This window comes from Zonotrichia albicollis, chromosome 6 (genome assembly GCF_047830755.1).
Source record: "Zonotrichia albicollis isolate bZonAlb1 chromosome 6, bZonAlb1.hap1, whole genome shotgun sequence".
In the NCBI taxonomy this organism is placed as follows: Eukaryota; Metazoa; Chordata; class Aves; order Passeriformes; family Passerellidae; genus Zonotrichia; species Zonotrichia albicollis.
In genome coordinates this window covers 49,040,029-49,063,242 of record NC_133824.1, presented here as the reverse complement: position 1 = coordinate 49,063,242, position 23,214 = coordinate 49,040,029, and the positions used below count along the sequence as shown (strand labels likewise).

Sequence of the window (23,214 nt, the reverse complement as noted above, 5' to 3'; positions counted from 1 at the left end):
TTGAAGTGGGGTGCCCACAGTGGGCAGGAGAGCTGGCTCCAAACCTGCTTTTGTCCCCAAATCTGGTTAGGACAGGGCCACACAGCACCAAGGCACAGTGGAGTGAACCCTGGAGGCTCCCAGGAGAACTTACAGCCCCTTCCAGTGCCTAAAGGGGCTCCAAAGGAGCTGGAGAGGGACTTTGGACACAGATCTGGAGTGACAGGAGCAGGGGATATTGCTTCACACTGACTGAGGGTGGATTCTGTGAGTGTGATCCTGTGAATGATATTAAATTCAGTAACAGCCTTCATTGCAGGAAAAACACAACAGAAGCAAGATTCCCAAACTTCTCCTTTTCTTCCCACAGGTCCCTCAAGAAATCTGGAGATCTCTGGCTGGATGCTTATCTCCATAAGTGATCATGAATCTTTCTGGGGAGGTGTGAGTGACCGGGAGGGATGGGGGGGACGTGGGGGGGAATTCACACTTGTGTCTTTTACTCTCAGATCTCAGTCTAAATCCAGGGTTGGAGGGGAGTTCCTGTCTTGCCAGCTGCATCTGGTGCAGGCCCTGTTCAATCCACACAGATTTAAAATGTGCTCCAGAGGGTGGAAAGCAAGGCCAGCAGTGCAAATGTTTAAAAAGGGGGCATTAACATCTGACCTTGACCTTCTTTTCACAAGATTTGCTCCTATTCTGCCTAAACCACACAAACCCTGATTCACACCTGGGGGTTTTTGGCCTCAATGAATGTTTGTGATCCAAGGACACCCCAGTCAGCTCATGCCTCTTTCCCATGTTTGTGTGGAAGAGGAATCACATCCCACAGCACTGGCAGCTGCTCCCAGCCCTGTCCAGAGCCCAGCTCCCTCCTTTCCCTGCCTCCCCCCCTTCTCTAACCGTAGCATCCCTTTAGTGCAAGCTGTGACCTGGCCCTGCACAGCTAACCCCTAACCACAGCAGGGTTAACATTGCCGTGTTTTTAGGGTCAGCCCCTCTTCCCAGGGGTCTGTAGAAGATTTCTGGGTTTAAACAGCAAAAGGTCTCCTTTAGGAGAGGGTCTGTTTTCTCTTTAATGAGCAGCAGGTCTGGCACAGCGAATGGTTAGTAAATCACACAAAAGACCAAAACAATCAAACCAGCAAAACGTGCTAATTGCTCCTCAGTGCTCCAGGGGAGCCACAAACGGCCTTTTCACCATCCTGCCCTGCAGAAACCCAGAGTTCTGCCTGTCTGCACATGCCTGGCATGGCACCCAGCCTCTTCCTGCCTGCCCGAGGCCAGGAGCCATGGCACTGTTCACCCTTCCCTTGGGAACAATCGCAGGAGAAAAGGAGTTCTCCCTGCAAAAGGAGGAACTGCTCAAATCCCAGCTGGAATCAGCCCTGCCCAGGCTGTGCTGCTGATCACAGACCTTTGGAGAACCCTCTTACAAGCTGTCTAAAACTCCATTTTCTGCCCACCACCTAATTACCAAAATTCACTAATGGCTTTTTAGGAGATATGGTTGGACAGCTTCCAGGTGCTTCTGGAACAGGTGACCTGACCCCAAATACATCCAGGGGTTCAGGTTCAGCTGCAACACAACAGAAGAGATATCTGGTGTAGGACAAAGGGCCATGGTTCCAAAAGCAGCCTCCAGCTCCAGCATCTGCCTCAGTGTTCCCTGGAAACACCAGGAGGGAGACTCTGGTTACTTTGCACGCCTCATTACTTCCCTCAGCTCTGAAAGTGGATCCTCTCTGTCAAATCCTTGAATCCTAGCAGCATCCCACAGAATCAGCAAGGTGCTTCATCATGAATAGAGACAACTCTGGGACTGCGGCCAGCATTGCAAAAAAAAAAATAAATGTATTCCCTCCACACCCTCTTTGGAGAATAAAATGAGATTTTATCTTTGCTTACCGTGGGGAATTCAGCATCTTGCAACTTCAGCAAGTAATGTTTAAGTTTGTAAAGGGCTTGTTCTGGGTGTTTTGCTCACCCAAGTGCCAGCAGGAATGTTTAGGGTGAAAAGCTACATAAGTAACATCCTTCTGGATGCTGTGATTTCCCAGGCAGGTAGTAAGGAGCTCTCCTTTGGCTAACCTCATCAGGACTGCCTTAACTTGTGCATCCCTTCCTTGAATGTACCTCACTGTGCTCCAGCAAGGATGACCACGAGCACAGTGGCATCAGCAGTGCAAGCTTTTAAATATCTAGTTGCTTCTTCTGACAGCCCTTGGGGCTTTTTGTCTTATTCCCAGAGCAGATGTTTTCCTCCTTAGCCCTGCCACCTTCATTTCTTCTCACTTTTCTTCTTGGGAAGCTGTTTGGGTTGATCTTGGGGAAGTATCAGCTGCTAGGCAAATGGGCATTTTTTTCCCCAAAAAACCTTATTATTTTTTCAGGCAAAGCCTCTCCGGCTCATATAGCTTTTTCCTCTCCTTCCAAAAAAATCCCAGTTTTCTCTCTTGGAATTTGCGCTGTTTTCTATGTGCCTTGATTCCTTGTTGACATCCCATCCCTGCAAGTGTTTCAGCCCAGGTTGGATGAGGTTTGGAGCAGCCTGGTCTAGGGAAGGTGTCCCTGTCCATGGCAGGAGGGTGGAATTGGATGATCTTTATTGCCCCTTCCAACCCAAACCATTCCAGGATTCTGCAAGCTCTCCCCTTTTAAACTGGAGCAGGTCAAAGAGCCCTGGAAGTCTGGATCAATCTGCTTTGTTATCATTGTTCTCCAAGTGAAATTAGGCATATCTGGAGATATTCCAGAAGTTTCAGTAAGACTGGAAATGTAGATGGATATAAACTTCCCATGAGCTTTGTCTCCAACAAGGCAGCAATGAGTGAGACATGAGCAGATTAAAATCTGTCATCAAAATGACTGAAACACAGAATTTTCAGCACAGCTTTGCCCAGCTTTTTGAGAACTCTTAACTAACCAGTTTCTCTGAAAATAATGAGGTGAAATCTTGTCCACTGTCTCACTTGATAAGGGTCATTCATTTGCACTGTAATGAGACACAAACATGGAAAAAAAAAAACAACCTCTAAGCCAGTATGAGGTGCTGGGAGCCTGCCAGGGTTTATTGAATCCAGCTACACACATGGCAATGGGGAGCTGGAAACAGGGCAGAGAATCAAACAACAGCCAGGGAAGGACAGGATTTATTTTCCCCACTCTCTGTGGGGGACTGGAGTAGGAGCTAGAGGACCAGGATGATTGAGGATGCCAGAGAAAAGCACAAACTGCAGCAAAGAGAAGCCTCTGGGTGTGTTTTGGGAAGAGAATGAGAGATGGGAGAAGTTTGGGAAGGTCAGGGGTTGGGGAGGGATGCATGAGAGTTGGAGAAAAAATACTGAGGGATGAAGGAGGAGAAATTTGGGATCAGGTGTCCCATGATTTCCCAGCATGGCTGGAATCTGCCTGGAGGGCTGTGCTGGAGCCACAGGGCAGGACAGGGCAGAGCTGGGGCTCAGAGGGGGTGGCAGGGACAGGTGACATCCACAGGCACCTCGGAGTGAGCTGGGTCTCACACTGAGCCCCCCTCCCACAGCCCTGGGAGCAGGGACTCACTGCCCCCAGCTCCCAGGCAGAGGCACAGTGGGATTTAGGGGACTTTCCTCGGAGTTTTCCCTCCAAGCACGGATTTGAGGAGTCTAGGTGCCAACTGCTCACTGAAATAGGGCTTGGGAGGCTTGTCAGGACCCATGTCCTGTCACCATCATTCCCTGCTGCAGGGGCTGAGCTCTCTGGCTGGATTTGAGGTCTTCATTAGGGCAAAGACATCCTTTTCCTCAGTAGATGCCTTCCCAAGAAAGCCTTCCTAACAAAGCCCTAACATTTCCAATGTTAAAACAACAAACCCACATTCCTATAGGACAGCTCCTGGTTATTCTTAATTCTTTGAAAAAAAAATCCAGTAACTCAAAAAGAGCAATTTTTTTTCCTTGTGTATTCTACCACTCAATAAAATCATAACTATTTGTTGACCATACAGATGCTTTATGTGGTTTTTTTCCAGAGCCACTGGTGCTCAAGGAATTTGTTCCCTCTTGGAGTTCCTTCTGCCATACAAACCCACAAGCAGGTGGCATGGAGATGCCAACTAAGCAAGTCAGGACACTTCTAGGGTGGGAATGTCACCATCCAGGTTTTGCTCAGAGATCAAAAACAATTCAGAATTGTAAAGAGTCGGGTAGGATTTGACATAAAGGGTGATGACATAAAGGGTGATTCAAGCTCCAGTTTCAGATTTAGCCTTGTAACTGGTTTTTTTTAGCAGTTCAAAATCAGATCCCAAGCCAAGAACACTGTGGAAGCAAACTAAAAAAGGAGCTGGGATCAGACTTGCTTATTATGGCTTCCCTTGGTTTTCCTGGGGCTTTTTATGGAGGAGCTGTTAGCCAGTGAGTGTGGAAAGTCCTTTTTCCACTTCACACGGTGAAATTAGTGTAATTACTTTGATACCATTGACTTCAATAGCACAGATGGATTTCTTTATTAGCCTCCACAATCTCAGGATCAATACTGCTGCTTCCCCTCATCCTGGGAACAAACACCAAAGGAAAGGAGATTTTCCTATCAAAGATTTGCCTGGCAAACTCGGCCTTCAGACTGTCTGAGGAAACAGCTGAGAACAAAGTTGTTGTGAAAACTTCATAGAAGCATACTACAATTTTCTTAAAGTCCATTTTGTGCCCATTCATGGCTCATCTTGGGGTGTAGTCAGCACCTTGCAGCAGCTTTTCCAACCCACAGCTCCATCCAATGCTCTGGTGGGATTTGGGTCGACACCAGCAGAGGATTTTAGGTCAAAACTGTCTTGAGGTCAGCCCAGAGGCTTTGACAGAGCTGGTTCTGGCAGATGAACCCATTGAAACCTGTCCCATCAGGTGAAGGGGCAGACAGAGGGAACCCACAGGCTCTCCAGGGTCAGGAGACAAAGTGATGGCCAGATTATCCTTATCTGCCCCCTAAAACCAACACTGGAGCTTGCCAGAGTCCAAAGGAATTGCTCCATAGGCAAACTCATCCTGCCCAAAATCAGGTGCCACGAGGTGTCACAGAACTCCAAGCAGAAAATGACCCCATTTTTAGGGCTTTCATTTCATCCCAGAACAAACAGGTTCCCCTAATGCAAACACGGGTGGCTCTTACACAAAAATTAACTGTTACAAATCGATATTGTTTTGAACAATATTGCCTTTAAAAAAAATAATGTTTTACTTACTCTGCAGGGGCACAGTTCTAGAAGTTTCAGGAAACTTCTTCACAATATAATTTGTGTGTGGCATCAGCATGGGGAGAAACAACTTCATGGTGTTCAGATGTACAGTTTTTATCCCCTCCAAGCTGGCCTTGAACACTTCCAGGGATGGGGCAGCCACATTTGTGAGCTTCCTTCTTGCAACAGGTTTTTAAAACTCTGTTAACAACAAAAAAAACAACTGGAAACTCAGCCTCTGAAAAACCCTCTTTTTTTTTTCAGTGTTTGTGCTGGGTTACACCATGTTATCACATATATTTTATTGAAAAAATAGCCTAAATTCCTCAACTATCACATAGAAACACTTCCATACTGAGTCCTCCCTACACCATCCCTCTGTCCTAGGGTTTCTACAGAACAGGGTATTGCTGGAGCTGCTGTAAGGTGAATATTCTGTTCATATTTCCAGCCACACACTTATCCATTTGGAAACCACAATGTAAAGAGTATGAAGAGAATAATCCAGAATTCCAGAGTGAGCCAGGAGGTGAATAATTACCCCACAGCAGAACATAAAATATAATAAGTATCAATTACAAAAATAAGTAAATAATTATACAAAATAAAAATAAAGATGTTATCTACCCTCCGCAGAGGTTGGAGAGTACAAATGTAAGTTTCACTGGGGTGAATGACGGTGTGTTCTAAAATACCCTGTGTCAGAGCTTTTCCACCTTCTGCCAAACTCTGAAGTTTGAAGGTCAAGCCCAGGCTGCTCAGGTCAAGGGAGGCTCAGCAGAAATTCAAGAAAGGAGTGGGAAAATGCCAAGCAGAAGGATCCTCACCTGGAAGCACCACCTTTGCCTGCAGCATCCTCCTGAGCACAGTTAGGTAACTCCCCAACTTCTTGGCCAGATGCTGGCTGTGGGGATCACAATGAGAGGATTAATCACAGTAATTGCCTGTGATGGCACCCATCCTCCTCAGAATGGGTGTGGCTGGTTCACTTGGCTGATTAATTTAATTGGCCTCAATTAGCCTGGCCTTCATTAAGCAGCAGTTGGTTTTTCTATAAAATATAGAAGCCATATTGTACTTTCTCTGTGTGTTTTGTTCCCTTATTGCTGATAGATGCCTAATAAAACCTGGAAGTTTGGGTTATGAGCTGAAGATGCTGCTGGTTTCTCCACTGGGGCCAGTTCCTGGTCCAGCATCTCCAGGTAAATCACTCAGAGCTGAAATTATCACCCTTTGCAAGTTCACAAACCTTTAGGGCACACTTACAACCCCAAATGGAGCAAAGCAGTACAGCCTGTGCTTCAGCATCACCCTGGGGAGGAGGAAATAAAGTGTGACCAGAAATCAAAGCACTGCTGCCAATTCCAATTGCATGTCTTGCTCATTCTTGTCTCCCCATCATGCTGGAGCTCACTGAGTCTAAAACTGAACACCTGATTTGGTGAAGGTATGTGAGTGAAACGGAATCCAACAGCACTAGAGGGCAAGGAATGGTGAAGGCACAGTGTTCCAGCAGCATTCCAGCACCATGACTCCTCCACATCCCTGCAGAAAATCAACAGCTCCACAGTAACAGGATGTCTGGGCTTGAATGGTGCAGCAGGAGCTTCTGGGCAAGTCAGGAGCTGGATGATCATTAGAGATCCCTTCAAGCCCAAACCATTCCCCAGGAATGGCTTTGTCTGCACAAAATAAAGAATTAAAAGCAAAAAGACATTGAGCCTGCTCTGTCCTGTGATGCACAAATGAATCAAACACAAAACAGCAGACAGAGATTAAGAAGCAATTTCCTTTCTGCAATGTCTCTCTATTAAAGGTCTCTATTGAAATATTTACTAAATGGTTTCAGAGAAGCTCTCCTGGATGTGGTGGTGTTGGCACAGGGATGAGTCCCAGAGGCTGCAGTAAGAGAGGGTTTAACTCATTTGTGTATTTTGAATGTGTAAAGCCAGGCTTTTAAAACCAGCACAGCGGGGAGAAAGTAGCAATGCCCAACTGCTGACAACAGAAAAATGGTTTTTTGGGTTTTCCCAACTCAGTTGGTTCAGGCACTACTCAAATACAGTCCATGAGGTCTTCTCCACATACACATCATTCCAGTGCGAAATTAATCAATTTGGAATCCAATTTCCCTCTTCTATTGAGGACTAACATCTGCCAGAGCTGCCAAGATTTTGGGGTGGTTGCAAAACTTTCCTTGTCCAAAAGCCCCGTGGGACCATCAGACACTGCTCCAGCTCTCCTGAGACGTTATTTATCTGCCCTCAGTTTGATGGAAAGTTGGATTGTTGCTTCCCTCCTTCCTCCTGGTTTTGCCAGATGGCTCAGGTGGCCTAACAAAGGTGAAGGTCACCAAAGGCAAAGGACAAGTCACCTCTGTCCAGGTGCTGATGCAGAAAGAGCAAAGGTGTCACTGAGCTGTGACCCACTTAAGTGTCCTTTGGCATGAAGCACCTTAAATTGACTCTAAGGTGATTAACAGAGCAGAATTAGCACAGTGAGCCAGAGGAATTAAGGGCAGGGAGCTGTCCTTGAGCCAATCCCATGGCTACATCTGCCAGAGGGAAGCCTGCAGCCCCAGAACCAGAGAGGGAGCGGAAACCAGGAGCATTAGCAGAGTTAAAAGCTCAGGATGTTCTGTGTGCCCACACAGATATCCCTGGAAGCTCTGTGAGCAGCACAGGACTGAGAGCTGAGACTTCCACTGCAGAACTTCCTGGGGAACACCTCCACCTTCAGCTTCCTTCTCCCAGCTCCCCTCTCAGTCCCAAGGGGAGCTGTTTTGGGATTCTACTCCTGCACAAATGGCTTTTCCATCACTGGAGTCACTTGTAAATAACTATGTTTGTATCAGTGACTCAGCTTTTCCTGTGCAGCTGTTTTCTGCTACAAGGGGAATAATTTCAAGATTAAGTTAACAAAAGTAAAGGAGTACCTCTTCTTTCCTAAACCTTCCTTGCTGTCTCTCTGCTCCATCACTCCAGCCAGTGCTATCTCATCTCCTGAGCCAGGACACCACTGGCTCAGATTTATCACAGAATCCCAGAATGGTTTGGGTTGGGAGGGATCTCAAGGCCCATCTCATTCCAAACCCCTGCCATGGGCAGGGACACCTTCCACTGTCCCAGGCTGCTCCAAGCCCCATCCAACTTGGCTTTGGACACTTCCAGGGATCCAGGGGCAGCCACAGCTTCTGTGGGCACCTTGTGCCAGGGCCTCACCACCCTTGCAGGGATTTCTTCCTACATCTCATCCAAATCTACCCTCCTTCATCTTAAGGCCATTCCAAAGCCATTTTCCCTTCTTCCCCTCACATCCAGCCCACAACTAGACATTTTCTCTATGTTCCCTTTCCATCCTAATCCACTCCCAAAGGAGGTGAAACATTCTCTGGAAGTTATATAAACCAGCACAAAGTCCAGCTGCCTTCTCAGCCTGGCTGAAGTCAACTTTCCAGCTCAGCCCTGTGCGCCTTGCACAAACATGGGAATATTGACATGACAAACAGCAAATCTGACCCCTTGGCTCCCAGCACCGGTGGCACCAGAGGGATTTGCTCCTATTAGGAACAGGTTGCCTTGGCAGAGCTGGCCAGCCCCAGCCACGGGTGCCACGTGCACACAGAGTTGTGCCAGGACATCTGACTCTCCTGGCAGGGCCACACTCCCTGAACGTCCAAAATGACTGGAATTTCCCTGTGGCTGGCCCAGTGCTGCCTGTTCTGCAGGGAATCCTCTCTGCTTTGATGGACTCATCCTACAGGAAGCTCAGGAAAGCATGGAAAGTCCTGACTTTTCCGAGGCCAGCTGCTTATCTTCTCTCTTGTCTTTGATTGCACCTGGAGCAAATAATAATAAAAAAATTGAAGTGTTTCATTTGATGGTTCCTGGGAACAGGAACCATCCATCTCTGTGTGTGGGCGTGTGGGGACAGCCTGACCAGCTGCACAAAGACAGCCTGATTTACAGCCCTGAGCAAAGCTGGAGTAATTCCACAGGCAGGGAAAGGAAACAGCCAGCAGACACAGGGAACTGCCAGGAGCAGCCAAATCTCTCTGGTCTAAATCCCAGTTTCTCAAATCCACAAATGCTTAGAAGCACCTCGTTGTGCACAGCACTCACCTCCACCATCATCCAAATATCCCTTTTCTCTCCCAAACTTGAGGGAAACGAATGAAAACAAAATCAAGCAAGTCAAACACATCTGTAAAAGCAGATTTTTGAACTCCCATCCCTTTGAAGCTCCTTATTTCAGCCCAGGGCACTCTGGCAGATCCTTTGTGGGGGCAAATACATGCAAGGAAGATTGCAGGAGGTACCAGACACCCAGAGACTCTGCTCAAACCCTGGTTTATTTATGAGGGGAAAAAGAGCAGCAAAGTTTTGGTGGAAAAGCCTAAATACTCTTTTTTAACCATTTCCTAAAAACCCTCTGACTTTATGGACTCCCACATAGGGGACATGATGAATTCTCATACCTTTTAAGTTTAGGAGCCAATGTGACAGGGAAGTTTCTGACACAATCCCTGCTGACATTGCACCAAAAGACCCAGACACAGGAAAGCAATCCCAGTGTCTCACCTGACCATCCCTTACAGAAATCCAAATCCTTCCTTTCCTTTCCACTCTCCAGCTGCCCAATTCCCTTTCCCAGCAGCGCAGGGCAGCTGCAGGAATGTTTTCCTGTCAAGAGGCTGCAGGGAGGGTCAGGAGGGGGTGGGACCTGGAGATGCTCCATTCTCCCAGGGAGGGAGGGAGGACAGTCCCTGCCTGGGCTGCCTGTGCCCTCTCGTGGCTGCCTGACTGTGCTGCACAACCAGATCCCTGCATGGCTTTTTAATTGAAAATGAAATTAAATCCCTTTCTGCACACAGCTCTCCCACTGTCACCTCCCAGAGGGGATGAGATCTTCCATGTTAACGTGCAGAGCCGAGCAGGGAGGAGAGCAAAAGGTTTTAGTGAAACCAGAGCGACCCCAACCCTCTGCCTGCTGAGAGGAGAAGGGGGAGACTGATGAGGAAAGAGGAAGGATGATCCCCCAATTACCCAGCACCCGTGCAGTGCTTCCAGACAGCAAATTAAAGGAGACACAACTGAGCAGGAGATGCCTCAGCTTCCCTCAGGAAGAACAGGTACCTGCTCTGATGAATAAAAGCACCCCAAACTCCATCCTGTAGTATTTTCTCTTGAACCCCAAGCACCCCAACCCTCCAACTCCAGCCAGGCTTGTAGAGGTTAATAGCAAATGTTTATTTTCCTTTATGAAAGAGCAGGGTGCAACCATCCCACTGCTAACGGAGTGACTTCATTTTCCTTCACAAATTGTTCTCTGCTTTGTTTGAAATGCAAGACAACCTCAGACAAGGCATTGCTCCAGTTCCTTTGGTCTCAAAGTGCTTTTCAACGTGACACCAAGTGGGAAAAAATATCCCACAAACCAAAACATCTCCTAGCCAGAGAGATCATCTCATTCCCAGTGCTGCAATGTTCGTGCAGTGTAGCAGCTCACGGCACAGGAAGACATAGAGAGATAGAAAGGATGGAGGAAGAGATGCAGGGAGAAATTCCAGGGGTGGAATTCACCTGAGCTGAAATCCACAGCTGGGGAAACCAGAGCTGTGTTATTTCTCTCTCCCCTAGAAAAAATCCAGCAGCTCAGTGGAAGAAAATCGAGTTCCTCCTGTAATGTCCTTCAGGAGCTGAGGATGGGCACCAGCTTGCTGAGGGTGGCAGAAGGACAGGGTGGCAACCTTGTCAGAAGTGGAAACCCCAGAGTGGGTGATGGCTGAGCTGATTCCAGAGTCACTGAAAAAAGGGCTAAATTAACTACAAAATACTGTCATGGCTTTAATAAACCTGGGTCTGGGCTCAGGATGTGTCAGGCCTGTGCATTCCTACAGCTCCAGTGACATCCCTCCCTCGCAGCACATTTTGGGGCAGGAACCTCAGCCACATTCCTCATGGGCACACAAAGAGGTCTCAGATTCCCTCACCAGGGATGGCAGCCAAGAAAGTGTCATGATTCCCAGTGGACAGGCATCTTCAGCTCTGATATAACACTGGGAAGGAATCTCTGGTCCTTGGGACTGCCCAGCCTGGGCACATCCCTTCTGGAGACACAAAGAACTCAACCTGGGGCACAATTTCTGCCTGAAGAGTGGGAACAGGACTGCCCAAAGCTCCCTCAAGAGCAGGAAAAGCTCCAAGACTTGTTTGTGGGTGATGTTTGTGTTTAGGAGCACCATGGGGGACTTCACATCAGGGACTGCCACACGGTCCTACCTCTGACAACTCCAGCAGATTCCCTAGTCCAGGGGGAAAAATCCTGCAGCCTGCTGGGAGTTAGGAATTTTCCCTGCTCCCTTTCTTCTGCTGGAGGCCCCAGGTGCACAGCTCCAGCCATTCCCCAGCCTGCATAACCCAGTGCCAAACATCCAGCTAAAAACAGGAACAAATCCCTCTTTGTGACTCTGCTGGCAACAAGCTTCTCTTGCAGGCTCCTTGAAAAGGAACAAGGAAGTACTTGGAAACAAACTGTTCAAGATTATTGTGCTCTGCTGGCATTTTCAGGGCTGCTGTGGTCAGCAGGACCTCAGGGACAGCACCTCCTCCATCCCAAAAAAACGAGTGGAACAGACAGCCAGCATCTGTCCTGACAGAGTGGCTCACAAGGAAGGTCCAGAATTCCCATCCTGCACAGGCCTGGCCTCGGGTTATGCCAAATCAGACTGCATATAAAAACAAAAGATTTAAAAAAATGGATATACACTGCATATAGGAGACTCCAGAGTCCATGGATGGCCATCCTGGAGCAGCCAGGGCCAGCCCAGCTCCAGGGGCAGCGTGGCAGCTGCATTCCAGTCACACTTGGAGGAGTGGGACAGCTGAAGGTGGAACCTGTGCCTCTTGCTCCTTGCTCCAGGCAGAGGAAGGTGGGAGGGAGCAGGACAGGCACTGCACTCCAAGCCCTTCCTCCAGGAGCAGTTTCCTCCAGGCTCAGGGCTCTGCTCACATCTCGCTGGGATAAAATCCAAGTTTGGCCAGAGACATCTCCCTGCGGAGCCGCATGACCTCCCAGTACATCAGCTCCACTGCAAAGCAAATGGGGGCAGAGAAGGGGGAAAACCACCAAAAAATCAGTAAGGAGGGCACAGCTGCCACCAGCTCCTGCTCTGCTCTGCTCCCAGCATTCCCAGAGGGGAGGGAAGCAGGACAGGCCCATCAGGTCATCCCTTACCAGCTCCACCCTGAGCAAAGCTCCCAGGAAGCTGATAAGGAAGAGAGGTTCCCCGTCTCCCCTCATGCCTCTCTTTTGTCATTTATCTGCTTCTCCAAGACACCCCCAGCCAACCCCACTCCTGTCACTCCAAACAGCTCCTCCCAATTGCCTCCACAGAAAGCATCCCCCTGGAGCCAGCTCTTACCATCCTGCCTCACCAGGCCTTGCTGGATATAGCGGATGTAGGTGAAGAAGTTGCACACTGCTGTGATCTGGGTGACAGAGAGAAAGAGGGGAAAAAATAAAGGAACAAAGATTTGAGACATTACTTTGGTGTAAGTGATGAAAATGAGTCAAACCCGTGCACAAAAAACAACTTTTGTGAGATCAGCTCAGGAAAGAATTAACTTGTAAAATCCTCCTCTGAACAAGAGCCCCAACAGCAACGTTAACAAATGATCCACCTTCTCCCTCCCCTCCACAGAAAGGACAGTTTGTTCCCAAGGCCAGGCACAGATCTGGACTGGAACAGTAACAGCCTCCAAAGAGCAGAAAATCATTGTGTTTTACAAAGGGGAATGAAATAATAACAATAGAGCCAAACAATCAAAGCTCTGTACTGAATGAAATCATGCCAAGTGAACACACTGAAGGTTATCTGTAAGCAGAAGGAAGAGCTGGATCTGCCCCCTAACCACCAACTAAGAGCCACCTCAACCTCAGGAATGACCTCAATCCCACAGCTTTTCCTCAATTCCAGAGCTGACCCTTGGGAACTCACCCACCTCAGGGCACTGAATGATGTTGGAAGGTCAAGACACCCTAAGAAGGACTCACCCTGGCCCTGCAGGAAGGGGAAATGTAGTAGTAATTCCCAGAATCCCCCAGCATGATCCGGTGCTTGCAGGTCCTGGGGAGGCCGCTCAGAGCACATTTCCTGCAGGAAAAGGGAACAGCACTTCAGCAATCCAGTGGCACAGCACAGATCCAGCAATTCAGCCACCTGGATAGATGGAAGTGAGAGATCAGAAGCCACCCCTGTGTCAGGCAGTGTGAAGAAGGAAAAAAAAAACTCCTTGGCTGATATCCTTTTGCTCCTGGAAATATTCCATAAATGGCAAGTTTAGGAGATTTTAGATGAAAGCACCTTTTCCTTGACACAGAGCCCCAGAGGAAACCACAGGAAATATTAAAGAAGTGAGGCTGGAGCAGAGCCCCAATGTCCCCTGGTCTCTGCACATGTCCCCCACATTCCAGGGCAGGCTCAGGTGTATCAGCTTTCCTGGTGAGATGTAAACACGCTGGCTGGGCACCAGAGCTGCCCTCAAAACAGGTGAATCCAGCATTTGAGCAGGATTTGCACATACCAAGAACTCAAAACAAGCCAACCCCTCCTTGGGCAGACAGGAAAGGAGCTTGGCTTCCCAATTTTGAGATTTCAGAGGGTGAAAACAGCCTTTTCCATACAATCATCTGCAAGGGGTGCAGCATTCCTTTATTTTCTTCCCTTTTCTCCTGCTATTTGCAAGGCAGATGGATTCCCATCACCACTTACAGCAATAAAGCAGAATTTACTAGTGCACAGTTATCACCACATTCCTCAGGGACTCAGTAAGAAGAGGAACATCACTCCCAAACTGCAAAAATCCTTCTCTAGGGAGCCACAGGAGGTGACAGCAGAGGGGAGCAGATGTTTCAGAGAGCTCCTGAGCTTGTCCCTGGGCTTGTTTTCCACTGCTCTCAAGGCAAACATTAGCCAAGAGTGGAAGCACGGGTTCCAAGTGTCCAGATGCAAGGAGAAGTAATCATTTACCAAATATTAACACAGCCTAAGGAGACTGAATTCTCAAAAGGTGCAGGGTGACCAAAAACTTGGTAAACAAGATACCTGTAAGGAGCCACATATTTGAGCATTGCAACATTCTGGAAAAGAGTGACTCTTGCTTGATTGGTACCACTTAGTGTAAAACCACAGCTTTCACAATCAAACAAACCAAAATAGCCATAAAAATCAGTGTTTTGCATCTGGGGAAAACGGGAACAAATTCCTTTTGGGTCTTTTATTGCCAATGGGCTCCTTCCCTTCCTGCCTGGGTGGAATTGAGACAGAGTTAAAGAGTTAGGTCAGCTCAGCAAAAACCTCCAAGTTGTCACATGGTGCTGAGTTAGTGACTTGTTAATGCTCCAGAGACCTTTGATCACTGGCTGAACAATAAATATTTCACTTACGTTACGATTTGTGACCGGAAGCCACTGTGAAGACAAAAAATAAATTTAAAAAATCAAAAGGAAACTGATAAACACAGGATGGGTTGTTTGGGGAATAATTTACAGGAAAAGTGGTAGGAAACCTGCATGTCCCTTCTGTCACAGGGACACCTCAGAAGGTAAGAAAGGACTTCAATTTAATATCTGAATAAAATTCCTCCTCTTTGTTCGGAATATCACATCACTCCTGCTAGAGGGAGGTGGCCCCAAGCTGCCTGTCACACATGGCAGCAAGAAGGGGACAAGGCAGGGAGATATGGTCCTTACTTGGGGCCACCACACTCTTCTGCTGCCACCTTCCCCACAGGGACAGCCTGGAAAGCCACGGGCTCGATGGTGAGGGTGTTTTGCTCCACTGCCACTCGCACCAGCTCCGACAGCTGCAGCAGAACAAGGGAGAGCAGGAATGAATTCCAGGAAGGGAACACTCCAGAGCTGCCAGCTGCTCCTGCTTCTCCAGCACTCACCTCCTGCTTGGTGAAGTCCAGACAAGGTCCTACATCTTCTCGGTAAATTCTGTCCAGGAAGGAGCAGGATTTGTCCAAAGTTGGAGATTCCTTCCAGGCCTGGAACTCGGCAAATAAAATGGAGTCGACCTGCAGTGAGTGTCCAAGAGGAGCAGGAAGAGAATACCTTGTCAGAAAGTACCTGATACTATGCAGGAAACCCATGAAACATCTGCTCTGCAGCTGGAGAGGCTCAGACATCACGGAAGTATCTGAGGGGAGCTGCCTGGCTCCAAGGATCTCTCATGTCCCACCCAGCAGCAGTTCTGTGCCAGAGTGACACAGCCACCCTGGGCTGTGTGTGCCAGAAGCCTGCAGGCACCTCTCTATCCCATTTTCCTCCAGGTGGCTTTTCCTCCTTCCTGTGGCTGCAGGAAAGCCACCACACAACCACTGAATAGACAAAGTGCACGCTCAACCCGTGGAAGGAATGATGAGGGGCAAGAGGAGACTCTGTGGGATCTGGCATTTAAATCCCAGATGAATCACTGGGCAAAGCACCAACCTGACTGACAGAGCAGCTCCTACAAGCCCAACAAAAGCTTCTGAAAGGAAAAAAATGAAACTAAGCTGAGCAACATAAAGAACATGAGTGAATGCAGCTGGAAAAGTCCAGATTCCAGCACATCCGCTCTGTGCCATGGAGACTGCTCACCTGGGACCAGCAACAGCTTCAGAGCCACAGGATGGGAAAAAAAAATGGAGAAAGAACAAAATGAAAGGGAAAAAAATGGAGATTAGCATAAAAGGAAGCTGGAACTGAAAGGCTGTAAGCGTGAGAGGCAGGTGGGTCCCACCCATTCCCAAAGGTTGGTTACCTGCCATGAGGAAGAGGAGAAGGAGGAAGCATCTGCTCCCAAGGCCTGCCAGCCTGGCTCATAGGTGATGTGGATAGCCTTCCCAGGGAGGATGCAAAGGAGCAGGGAGAGGAGAGCAGGGAAACCAGACTTGGAGGGCAGAGGGAAAGACAGACAGTGAAGGAAGAGGTTTAGAGAGACAGGCAAAGAGGGAGGTAAAAACATGAGATACAGAGAAAGGCTCAAGTCCTGCCCTGCAGGAACTGAGCATCGTCCTCAAGGCACCACAGGCCACATCTTTAGACTTCAGCTTGAGGTGCAGAAAGGGAACCGAAATTACCATTTTTAGGCCCAATTTAAGATCTTTCCCATAGAGCACCAACTCTCTAAATGCCAGGTTCCCTTTTATCACTTCTCCCATAAGGATTCTGAAGGACAAAAAACCATCCCATCCTTGATATATAACACTGGCAGCTCTGGAGGCTGAGCCCTGAGATTTGAAACCACAGGAGATCTGCACCCTGTGGAAGTTGCCTCCATGAAGAAATGACAGATCCAAATCTTTAACAAGCCTTTGTGTTCCCTCAACAATTCATGACACAAGCTGCAGCTCCCAAAAAATCACTAGTGAGACATTCCTGCAGCACATTCTTCTTCAGTTTCATTTTTCCTGACCAAGTGCTTCCTATTTGCTTCCCAGGACAGCTGTGTCCACATCTGGCTAGTGGAACTGCCTTCTGCTCAGCAGCTCTCCACATCTGCTCGCAGCACTGGCACCCCCTGGATCTGCCCCTCAGCGATCCCTCGACTGCTTCCTGTCCCGACAAAGAGGAAACCCCCACAAAAGGAAGCCCTCCAGTGCCTGCCTCAGCACAAATTTAGGGAACAGGGCACAAACAGCTGCTCAGTGAGACCACAGAGCTCTGTGGGAAGCCCAGAGCTCCCAGAGCAGTGGTTCCGAGGTCAACGCAGGTGATGTCCCTGACCCACCTTTCTGCATTCCGGGCTGACAGGCTCTGGAGCTACATTCTGGCTGGCAGATGTCACCATGGCACTGCTGGTGCTCTTGTTCCACCTGTGGCCCTTCCTGAAGCCAGCTCTGGATGCTCAGCATGTCCCACACCCACCTCTCTGCCCTCCTGGCTGGATGTCCCACACCCACCTCTCTGCACTCCCTGCTGACAGGCTCTGGAGCCACGTTCTGGCTGGCAGCTGACACCATGGCACTGCTGGTGCTCTTGTTCCTCCCGTGGCCCTTCCTGAAGCCACCTTTGGAAGGGCTCTGCAGCTGAGGGTGCAGCTCCCGGTTCGGGGAGGACGGTGTGGATGTGATCACCAGCGTCTTCAGGGCTGTCACCTCTGCCTGCAGCATGTCAATCTGGGGACACAAGCAAGAGTCACCCTCAGCACCTGCTGGGCTCCAGTTTGCTGCATCCCATCAAACATTGAAGCCACAGGGAAGCAGCTAAAAGCCCAGCCATGAAGCCTCTTCCCATCCTCCCAGTGCCACCATCATCCAGAATTTTAAACAGCAGCTGTTTGGGAATCTACCCCTTCTGTCCCAGGCTCTTTTCAGAACTAATCATTCCAAAGAAATTTCTCTCTCCTCAAGATGGAGCTATTTGAGCAGCCCTGTGGTGCAGCCACGTCAGGAAATTCCAACTCCCCAGGTTCCTGCCCTATCCTTCCATCCCAAGGCTGTAACAATTGAACTCATTATTTCTCTGGATCCATTTCCCTAGAGAGAGCTGGATCAGCAGGAGACTGCAATGCAAGGATGTCTGTGAGGCCTCTTCCCTCTCACTCAAGTGTCCACCAGAAAGGGACCACAGCATTTCACAGAGATGAAGCTGTACTTCACTCCGCTCAGCCAACAAACAGCCCTGTGGCCAGGCTAGGCAGAGATGCCACCACACCAACCCCAAAAATGAAGTCACAGAGAGTCACTCACCTTGCCCCGGGCCTCCCTGAGCTGTTTCTCTGCTGCAGCCTGTTTGGTGTTGGCTTCTCTCACCATCTTGTGGGCTTCCTGCACCAGAGAGAGTTTTAATCCACCTGCAGCACCCCAGCTCACACAGCCAACAAGGCAGGTCCCAGGTTTGCCACATCACATGTTCCAGGCAAGGGGACAGACATCCCTGCCACATCCAGGGGGTTTGTTCCTTCAGCTGTGCAGAGCCTTCCCTCAGAATTTCCCAGAGAAGGCTCCCAGTGCCAGAGCCTGGAGTGCATCCCCTTTCCAGGAGTGTAGCTGGCTAAGTTAAGTTTAGCTGGCCAAGGTCATCTCACACTGATAGGGGCTGCTGAGAATGCCAGAAGCAAGGACCTGCCTTTCCTTGCCCTTGGGAATTGCTTTGACATTAGAACCTCCTGTTCCCCACCACAGCTGTGCCTGCCCCTATCCCAAGAGCTGTGACTCCAGCCTCACCTAAGGCTGCTTCCTGCAGTCACTGCAGCCTTGCTGGGTGATCCCTGCACTGGCTCCTGACCCTGACTGCTGCCTGTGGCTCTGATCCCGATCCACACTCATTGCTCAGTGTTGGTGAGGGTACTGCTCCTGCCTGCCTTGTTACTGCACTTAGCTCCTGCTCCCCTTTTGGAGCAGCTGGTCCCACTGCCCCAGGCATGGCTGTCACCCAGCAGGAGCTGGAACTCACGTGGGGGCCAAATGGTGCAAACTGGCTTAGAAGCTTTGCCCACAGGAAGAGGGGAGCAGGATGCAGCCCAGCTGGTGCCTCCCTGCAGTCTGGAAACAGCATCTGGCCAAGGCCACCAAAGCGAGGGAACAGCCCTTGGCTACATGATCTCCAAGATCACCCTGTGCTCAGGCAGCCAAAATTTTGGGAGGGAGTGCTTCCTTGGCTCTCATAGCCCTGCATTTCAAAGGTACAGATGGGCTCTGGCTTTCCTCATTATCCAGACAGATCCAGACATTAGAGCTGCTGGTGAACAGGATTTTGCCAGGATTCAGCAAGAATCCCATTACAACAAAAAACCACCAAAACAAATCCAAAAACCAGCAAGCCTTCTGGACACTCACTGGAGCAGAGTGGATGAGGACATCCAGCATGTTCCCATCCCCAGCAAGCGCTGGGATGAGCCAGGGAATCATCTCTATTACACAGCAGCTGCCCAGACTGCAGAGCAAGCATGGAGAGGGACAGGGAGCTATGCTTGGCTCCAGCTCCACATTTTGGAACCATAACTACTGTGCTCTTTATGCCACCCCACAGCTCCTAGAAGGGGAAGGAAATCCAGGTAAAGGCTCTACCTGCACCACTGGCCAGCTCTGCTTCTCCAAATGGGAAAGAACAACAAGGGAGAGGAGGAAATTGTGAGAGGAGAGCTAGAAGTCCAGGGAAAGCCTGTCTTAAAGGAGCTGGATGCAAGATTTGCTTGAGAAATGATGGGAAAGGAAGAGGATGGTACCTCAAACAGGCTGGCTGTTAACTCCTCCAGTTCCTGCTCCAGCTGTTCCCTGACTTTTGACAATCTCTCACATTCTTTGTCCTTGAGCTTCAGCTCCTGTTGAGGAAATGGAGAGGGATAGGAATGCTGATGTCCTTCCCCAGCCTGTCAATCACAGCCCTTCCTCCCCACCCCAGCACCTGATCCATGACCCAAGATTCCTGTCACCACCTCCAGGAAAGTCCCCTCTGCTCCAACCTGTGCCACCCTCCCCAGGAGCTCCCCAAAACCCCGGGGCTCACCTTCTGTGCTTTGTGCAGCTCATCCCTCAGGAACTCCGAGCCCTTTTCCCGGATCTCCACCGAGGAGCTGCGCAGCCGGGACACGTTGAGCTGCTCCGTGGATTGGGGTTCATGCACACCTCCAGCATCCTGGCATCCACCCTCTGGCTCCTCCTTGTCACCTCTGGATGGCATCAGGGGCTTCCAGTGTCCCACAGCGGGTGGATTCTGGCTCTCTTCCTCCAAACTGACCTGGCTGGGGGTAACAGCACAGGGAAAATGAGCATGGGGGTGATCCAGAACCTTCCTCCAACACTCACAACATATTCAGTCCTGGGCACAGGCAGTGGGAATGAGGCAGGGAGGGTGATGGGGAAGAATTTGGGCAGTAACAGCTGCACCTGTTCCTTTGCCCTGCAACCCTATGGAAGTGCTTTACTCTTTTGGCAAGATGTCCTTATTAACTCAGGATCATAACCAGGAGAACTAAAGACAGTTCCTCCAGGGACCCCATTCTCACCTGCTGTCCAAAAAAAACACCCTGCAGATAGATTTTTAGGATTCCAGGATACACCCAGCAGACCTAAGGTCAGACTTCCCTACTGAAGCAGGGAAGCAAAAAAAAAAAAAGGCAAAAAAAGGCAATACAGCTTTCCCATTCTTAATATAAAGAGCCCAATCCCCTCTGCTGTCAACCCAGCCTTCCTCTACCCCCTGCATCTGCTTCAGAGAGAAAATATCTATTTTTAACCAATTTTTAACCTATTTTCCCACCTATTTCCCACCAAAATCCCCCACAGAGCTGTCTAAACCAGTATTTTCCCCAAGCTGAGTTGAAGCCCTATTTTTTAGTTTCAGTGGCCAGCAAGCAGAGACATCCTAGAAAAAAGAAACCAGAAGAGTGACCCAGGACACTGCACCCCAGTGCTCAGCAGGGCTCTGTCAACTCCCAAATTAACACAGAGGCTGGAGAAGTTTTAGGAATGGAAAACATCATTTGAGTGCCTGCATGCAGGGCACTGCTGTCACTGTGGTGTTTGCATTTCTCTTCTTCCTCACTGAACTCTCCCCATGGGATCTCCCTCCATTTGAAGGCAGGGGCAGTGTGTCCAAGCCCTCCCCACATGGAAGCTTTCTGCCCTGCCCAGACACAGACACTGCCCTGCAGATTAACCTGCAGCTGCTTATCTCTGCCTCACAAGCTCTGGTGCCCTTCTCTTCGTGCACCTCCTCCCACAGTCCTGGACACTGCTCCTCACCCACCACCTCCTCCTGCAGAGCAGCCATCACCTCTTTTTGCTCAGGCTCACTTTTTCCTCTTCCCTTTGCCCCATCTCTGTGTTCTCCTCTCCTGCATTCCTGCCAGGCCACGCTCTTTCCCCTTGCTCTGACTCCACACAGGCTCAGCTTATCTCCTCAGTCCCAGAGTGTTCTATCACCTTTTCCACTCTAATTTTTCCCTTTCTGTGCCCCTCAAGCTGCCCAAGACCAACAGCTGTCCACAGCCACCTTCCAAAGAGGGAACAAAGCTGCAGCTCCCAGCTGAATCAGCTCAGGTATCATAGGAAAGCATGTGGAAAAGCACACATGGAGAACTCTCTGAACACTGAGAAGAATTCACACCAGAAAGGAGCAAGGAAACCAGAGCACGGAGGATAAAAATAATAAATAAAAGAAGCAGCAAGGAAAAGGGACATTTCACCAGCCTACTGATATAAATACACTTAATCTAACCCACAGGAAGGAAAAATAATGCTGTTCCTTTATGACTCTCTAATTCTCAGCTGAAAGTTGCCTCAGGAGACAGATATTTCAGCGTATTTCTACACACTACGGAAGAAAACTGGAGGATATGGAGGAATTAAACAGTCCCACCCACACTCTGCAATGCCAAAAACATATCCTGGAAAATCATCTACGACGGAATAGCTCATTCTTTCTCCACACCATGCAAACAGAATCCCTATGGAAGCTTTGGCCATGCTGGTTCTGCTCAGTGTCCAGGCGGGGCTCTGAAATCCTATCCCAGAGACCAAAGGACCACCAGAAACACTTCCTCTCTTGCTGACTGGTAGCTGTCTTTCCAGGAAAAATGGATCATATCCTAAGAGTCATGCACTGACACAAGAAATGCAAACCTACACACAAAAAACCAAAAATTTCCCAACACCCCATAACCTTCTAAAGTTGGTTTCTGTAGAAAAAGCAAAAAAATGTGCAGGATCTGCACTTTTTCCAGCGGGCCCCACATGTTTCCTGCAGCGCTGATCCGACGGGGTTGTTTCCTGTGCAAGCAGCCTCCAGCTCTCTCCAGGTTAAAGTCTTACCCCAAGTTTGGGAGCAGGGCCTGACTTTTCCATCCCCACTGGGATGGACGCCTGACCTGCACCACCATGGACCGGCATCAGTCCAGAGTGGCTCAGCATCCCATGTGGGCTCAGCATCATCCCTCAAATGTTTGGCAGAGCATCTGGCAGTGGTTTATTCTATTTTTATGTTATTATATTATAGCAGAACACACGTTGGTGTTTCTTGTCTTCTCCTTAGGAATGAAACGTCAAGTTCTGTATCTGGGGATGCTGCTGCCTCCGTATTCCATCTCCTTACTTGGCTTCCACAAAACTTCTTCCCTGTGAGGGTGATGGAACAGATTTCCCAGAGAAGCCGTGGCTACCCCATCCCTGGAAGTGTCCACGCCACGTTGGACAAGGCTTGGAGCAACCCGGTCTAGTGGAAGGTGTCCCTGCCCGCGGCAGGAGAAAATAAACTTCAAGACCCCCTTCCAACACAAACCATTCCCGGACTCTACGGAGGCACAGAGCCCCGGCACACGGACGCCACTCCTTCCCCGTGCAGACCCGCACCTACCCCCGCAACATCGCTGGGTCCCGCTGCTGCCGATGCTGCTCACGGCGGAGGCGCGCCCGCCACAGCCCCCATGGCCGGGGCAGCCGCACCGGGAGCGGGAGCTCGGGGGAGAAGCCGGAGCTGTGTCCGGAGGAGAAGCCGGAGCCAGAAGCGGAGACGCGCCCGGAGAAGCCGCAGCCGGACCGGGACCCGTGCCCGGAGGAGCAGGAGTCGTGCACGAAGGGACCCGACCCGGAGCCGCCACCGGATCCGTGCCCGGAGGAGCCGAACCAGGAGGGATCAGGACCCGAGGCTCCGGCGGACCCGTGCCTGGAGGAGCCCGAACGGGACCGGTTCCCGGAGGCTCCGGAGCCTATCCCGGGCAGCCGCGGCCCCGCCGCCCACGTGATGCGGCGCGGCTGCGCCCTGAGCGCCGCCGGCCTGGGGGGTCCCTGCGGGCACGGGCGGGACGGGCTGAGCTGGCAGCCAGCGGCATTTGTCACCCATGGACTCACCGCGGGGCCGGGAGGACGTGCAAGGAAATGTCCGACCAACGTCCCTACGCTCCGCTCTTCGTGCCCGGCTCGGAATCGCTGCTGGCTTCCTCCGCCTCTTTCCCGACAGCGGGCTGGGGAATGGGGGCTGCTGTCTGTGCTGCTCCTTCTTCCTCAAGAGGAGGATGCCTCACACTCCGCCCC

At 50.0% G+C, this 23,214-nt stretch overlaps 2 protein-coding genes across 10 annotated transcripts in view; one reads left to right on the top strand and one right to left on the bottom strand.

The window, feature by feature from the left end:
• FADS2 (fatty acid desaturase 2) overlaps positions 1–11,498 on the top strand; it is a 22,747-nt gene extending 11,249 nt beyond the window's left edge. The window contains exons 12-13 of one of the 3 annotated variants that reach the window (XM_074543708.1): positions 350–423; positions 6,305–11,498. In XM_074543708.1, the coding sequence (XP_074399809.1) occupies positions 350–401 (52 nt within the window). In that variant the 3' untranslated portion in view covers positions 402–423; positions 6,305–11,498. Of the gene's footprint in view, positions 1–349; positions 3,058–5,204; positions 5,415–6,304 lie in introns of those variants that run through there. The other 2 variants (XM_074543709.1, XM_005491679.4) reach the window with 2 other exon arrangements.
• On the bottom strand, positions 2,379–23,214 carry RAB3IL1 (RAB3A interacting protein like 1). 7 transcript variants are annotated; one of them, XR_012580911.1, is made up of 14 exons: positions 22,538–23,024; positions 19,691–19,925; positions 19,410–19,505; positions 17,932–18,009; positions 17,143–17,358; positions 16,002–16,130; positions 15,145–15,273; positions 14,945–15,057; positions 14,639–14,662; positions 13,247–13,346; positions 12,615–12,681; positions 9,772–12,281; positions 6,019–6,095; positions 2,379–5,392 (listed from the first exon to the last, which is right to left on the bottom strand). XR_012580911.1 is itself a non-coding variant. In XM_074543710.1 (12 exons), the coding sequence occupies exons 1-12, from the start codon at positions 22,546–22,548 to the stop codon at positions 12,199–12,201; spliced, it is 1,281 nt and encodes a 426-aa protein (XP_074399811.1). In that variant the 5' UTR covers positions 22,549–23,024; the 3' UTR covers positions 2,379–12,198. The 7 variants fall into 7 exon arrangements, 1 of the variants encoding a protein (XP_074399811.1); XR_012580913.1 differs by lacking the exon at positions 22,538–23,024 and adding an exon at positions 23,032–23,214 and having other exon boundaries at positions 6,019–12,281; XR_012580910.1 differs by having other exon boundaries at positions 6,019–12,281.

Excerpts from the sequence above, each read along its gene's own strand:
- RAB3IL1 (XM_074543710.1), bottom strand. Across the intron at positions 14,663-14,944 it reads GAAGAGTGTGGTGGCCCCAA|TGGCTTCCGGTCACAAATCG; the intron begins GTAAGGACCATA and ends TTGTCTTCACAG. Across the intron at positions 12,682-13,246 it reads CCCCTTCCTGCAGGGCCAGG|ATCACAGCAGTGTGCAACTT; the intron begins GTGAGTCCTTCT and ends TCTGTCACCCAG.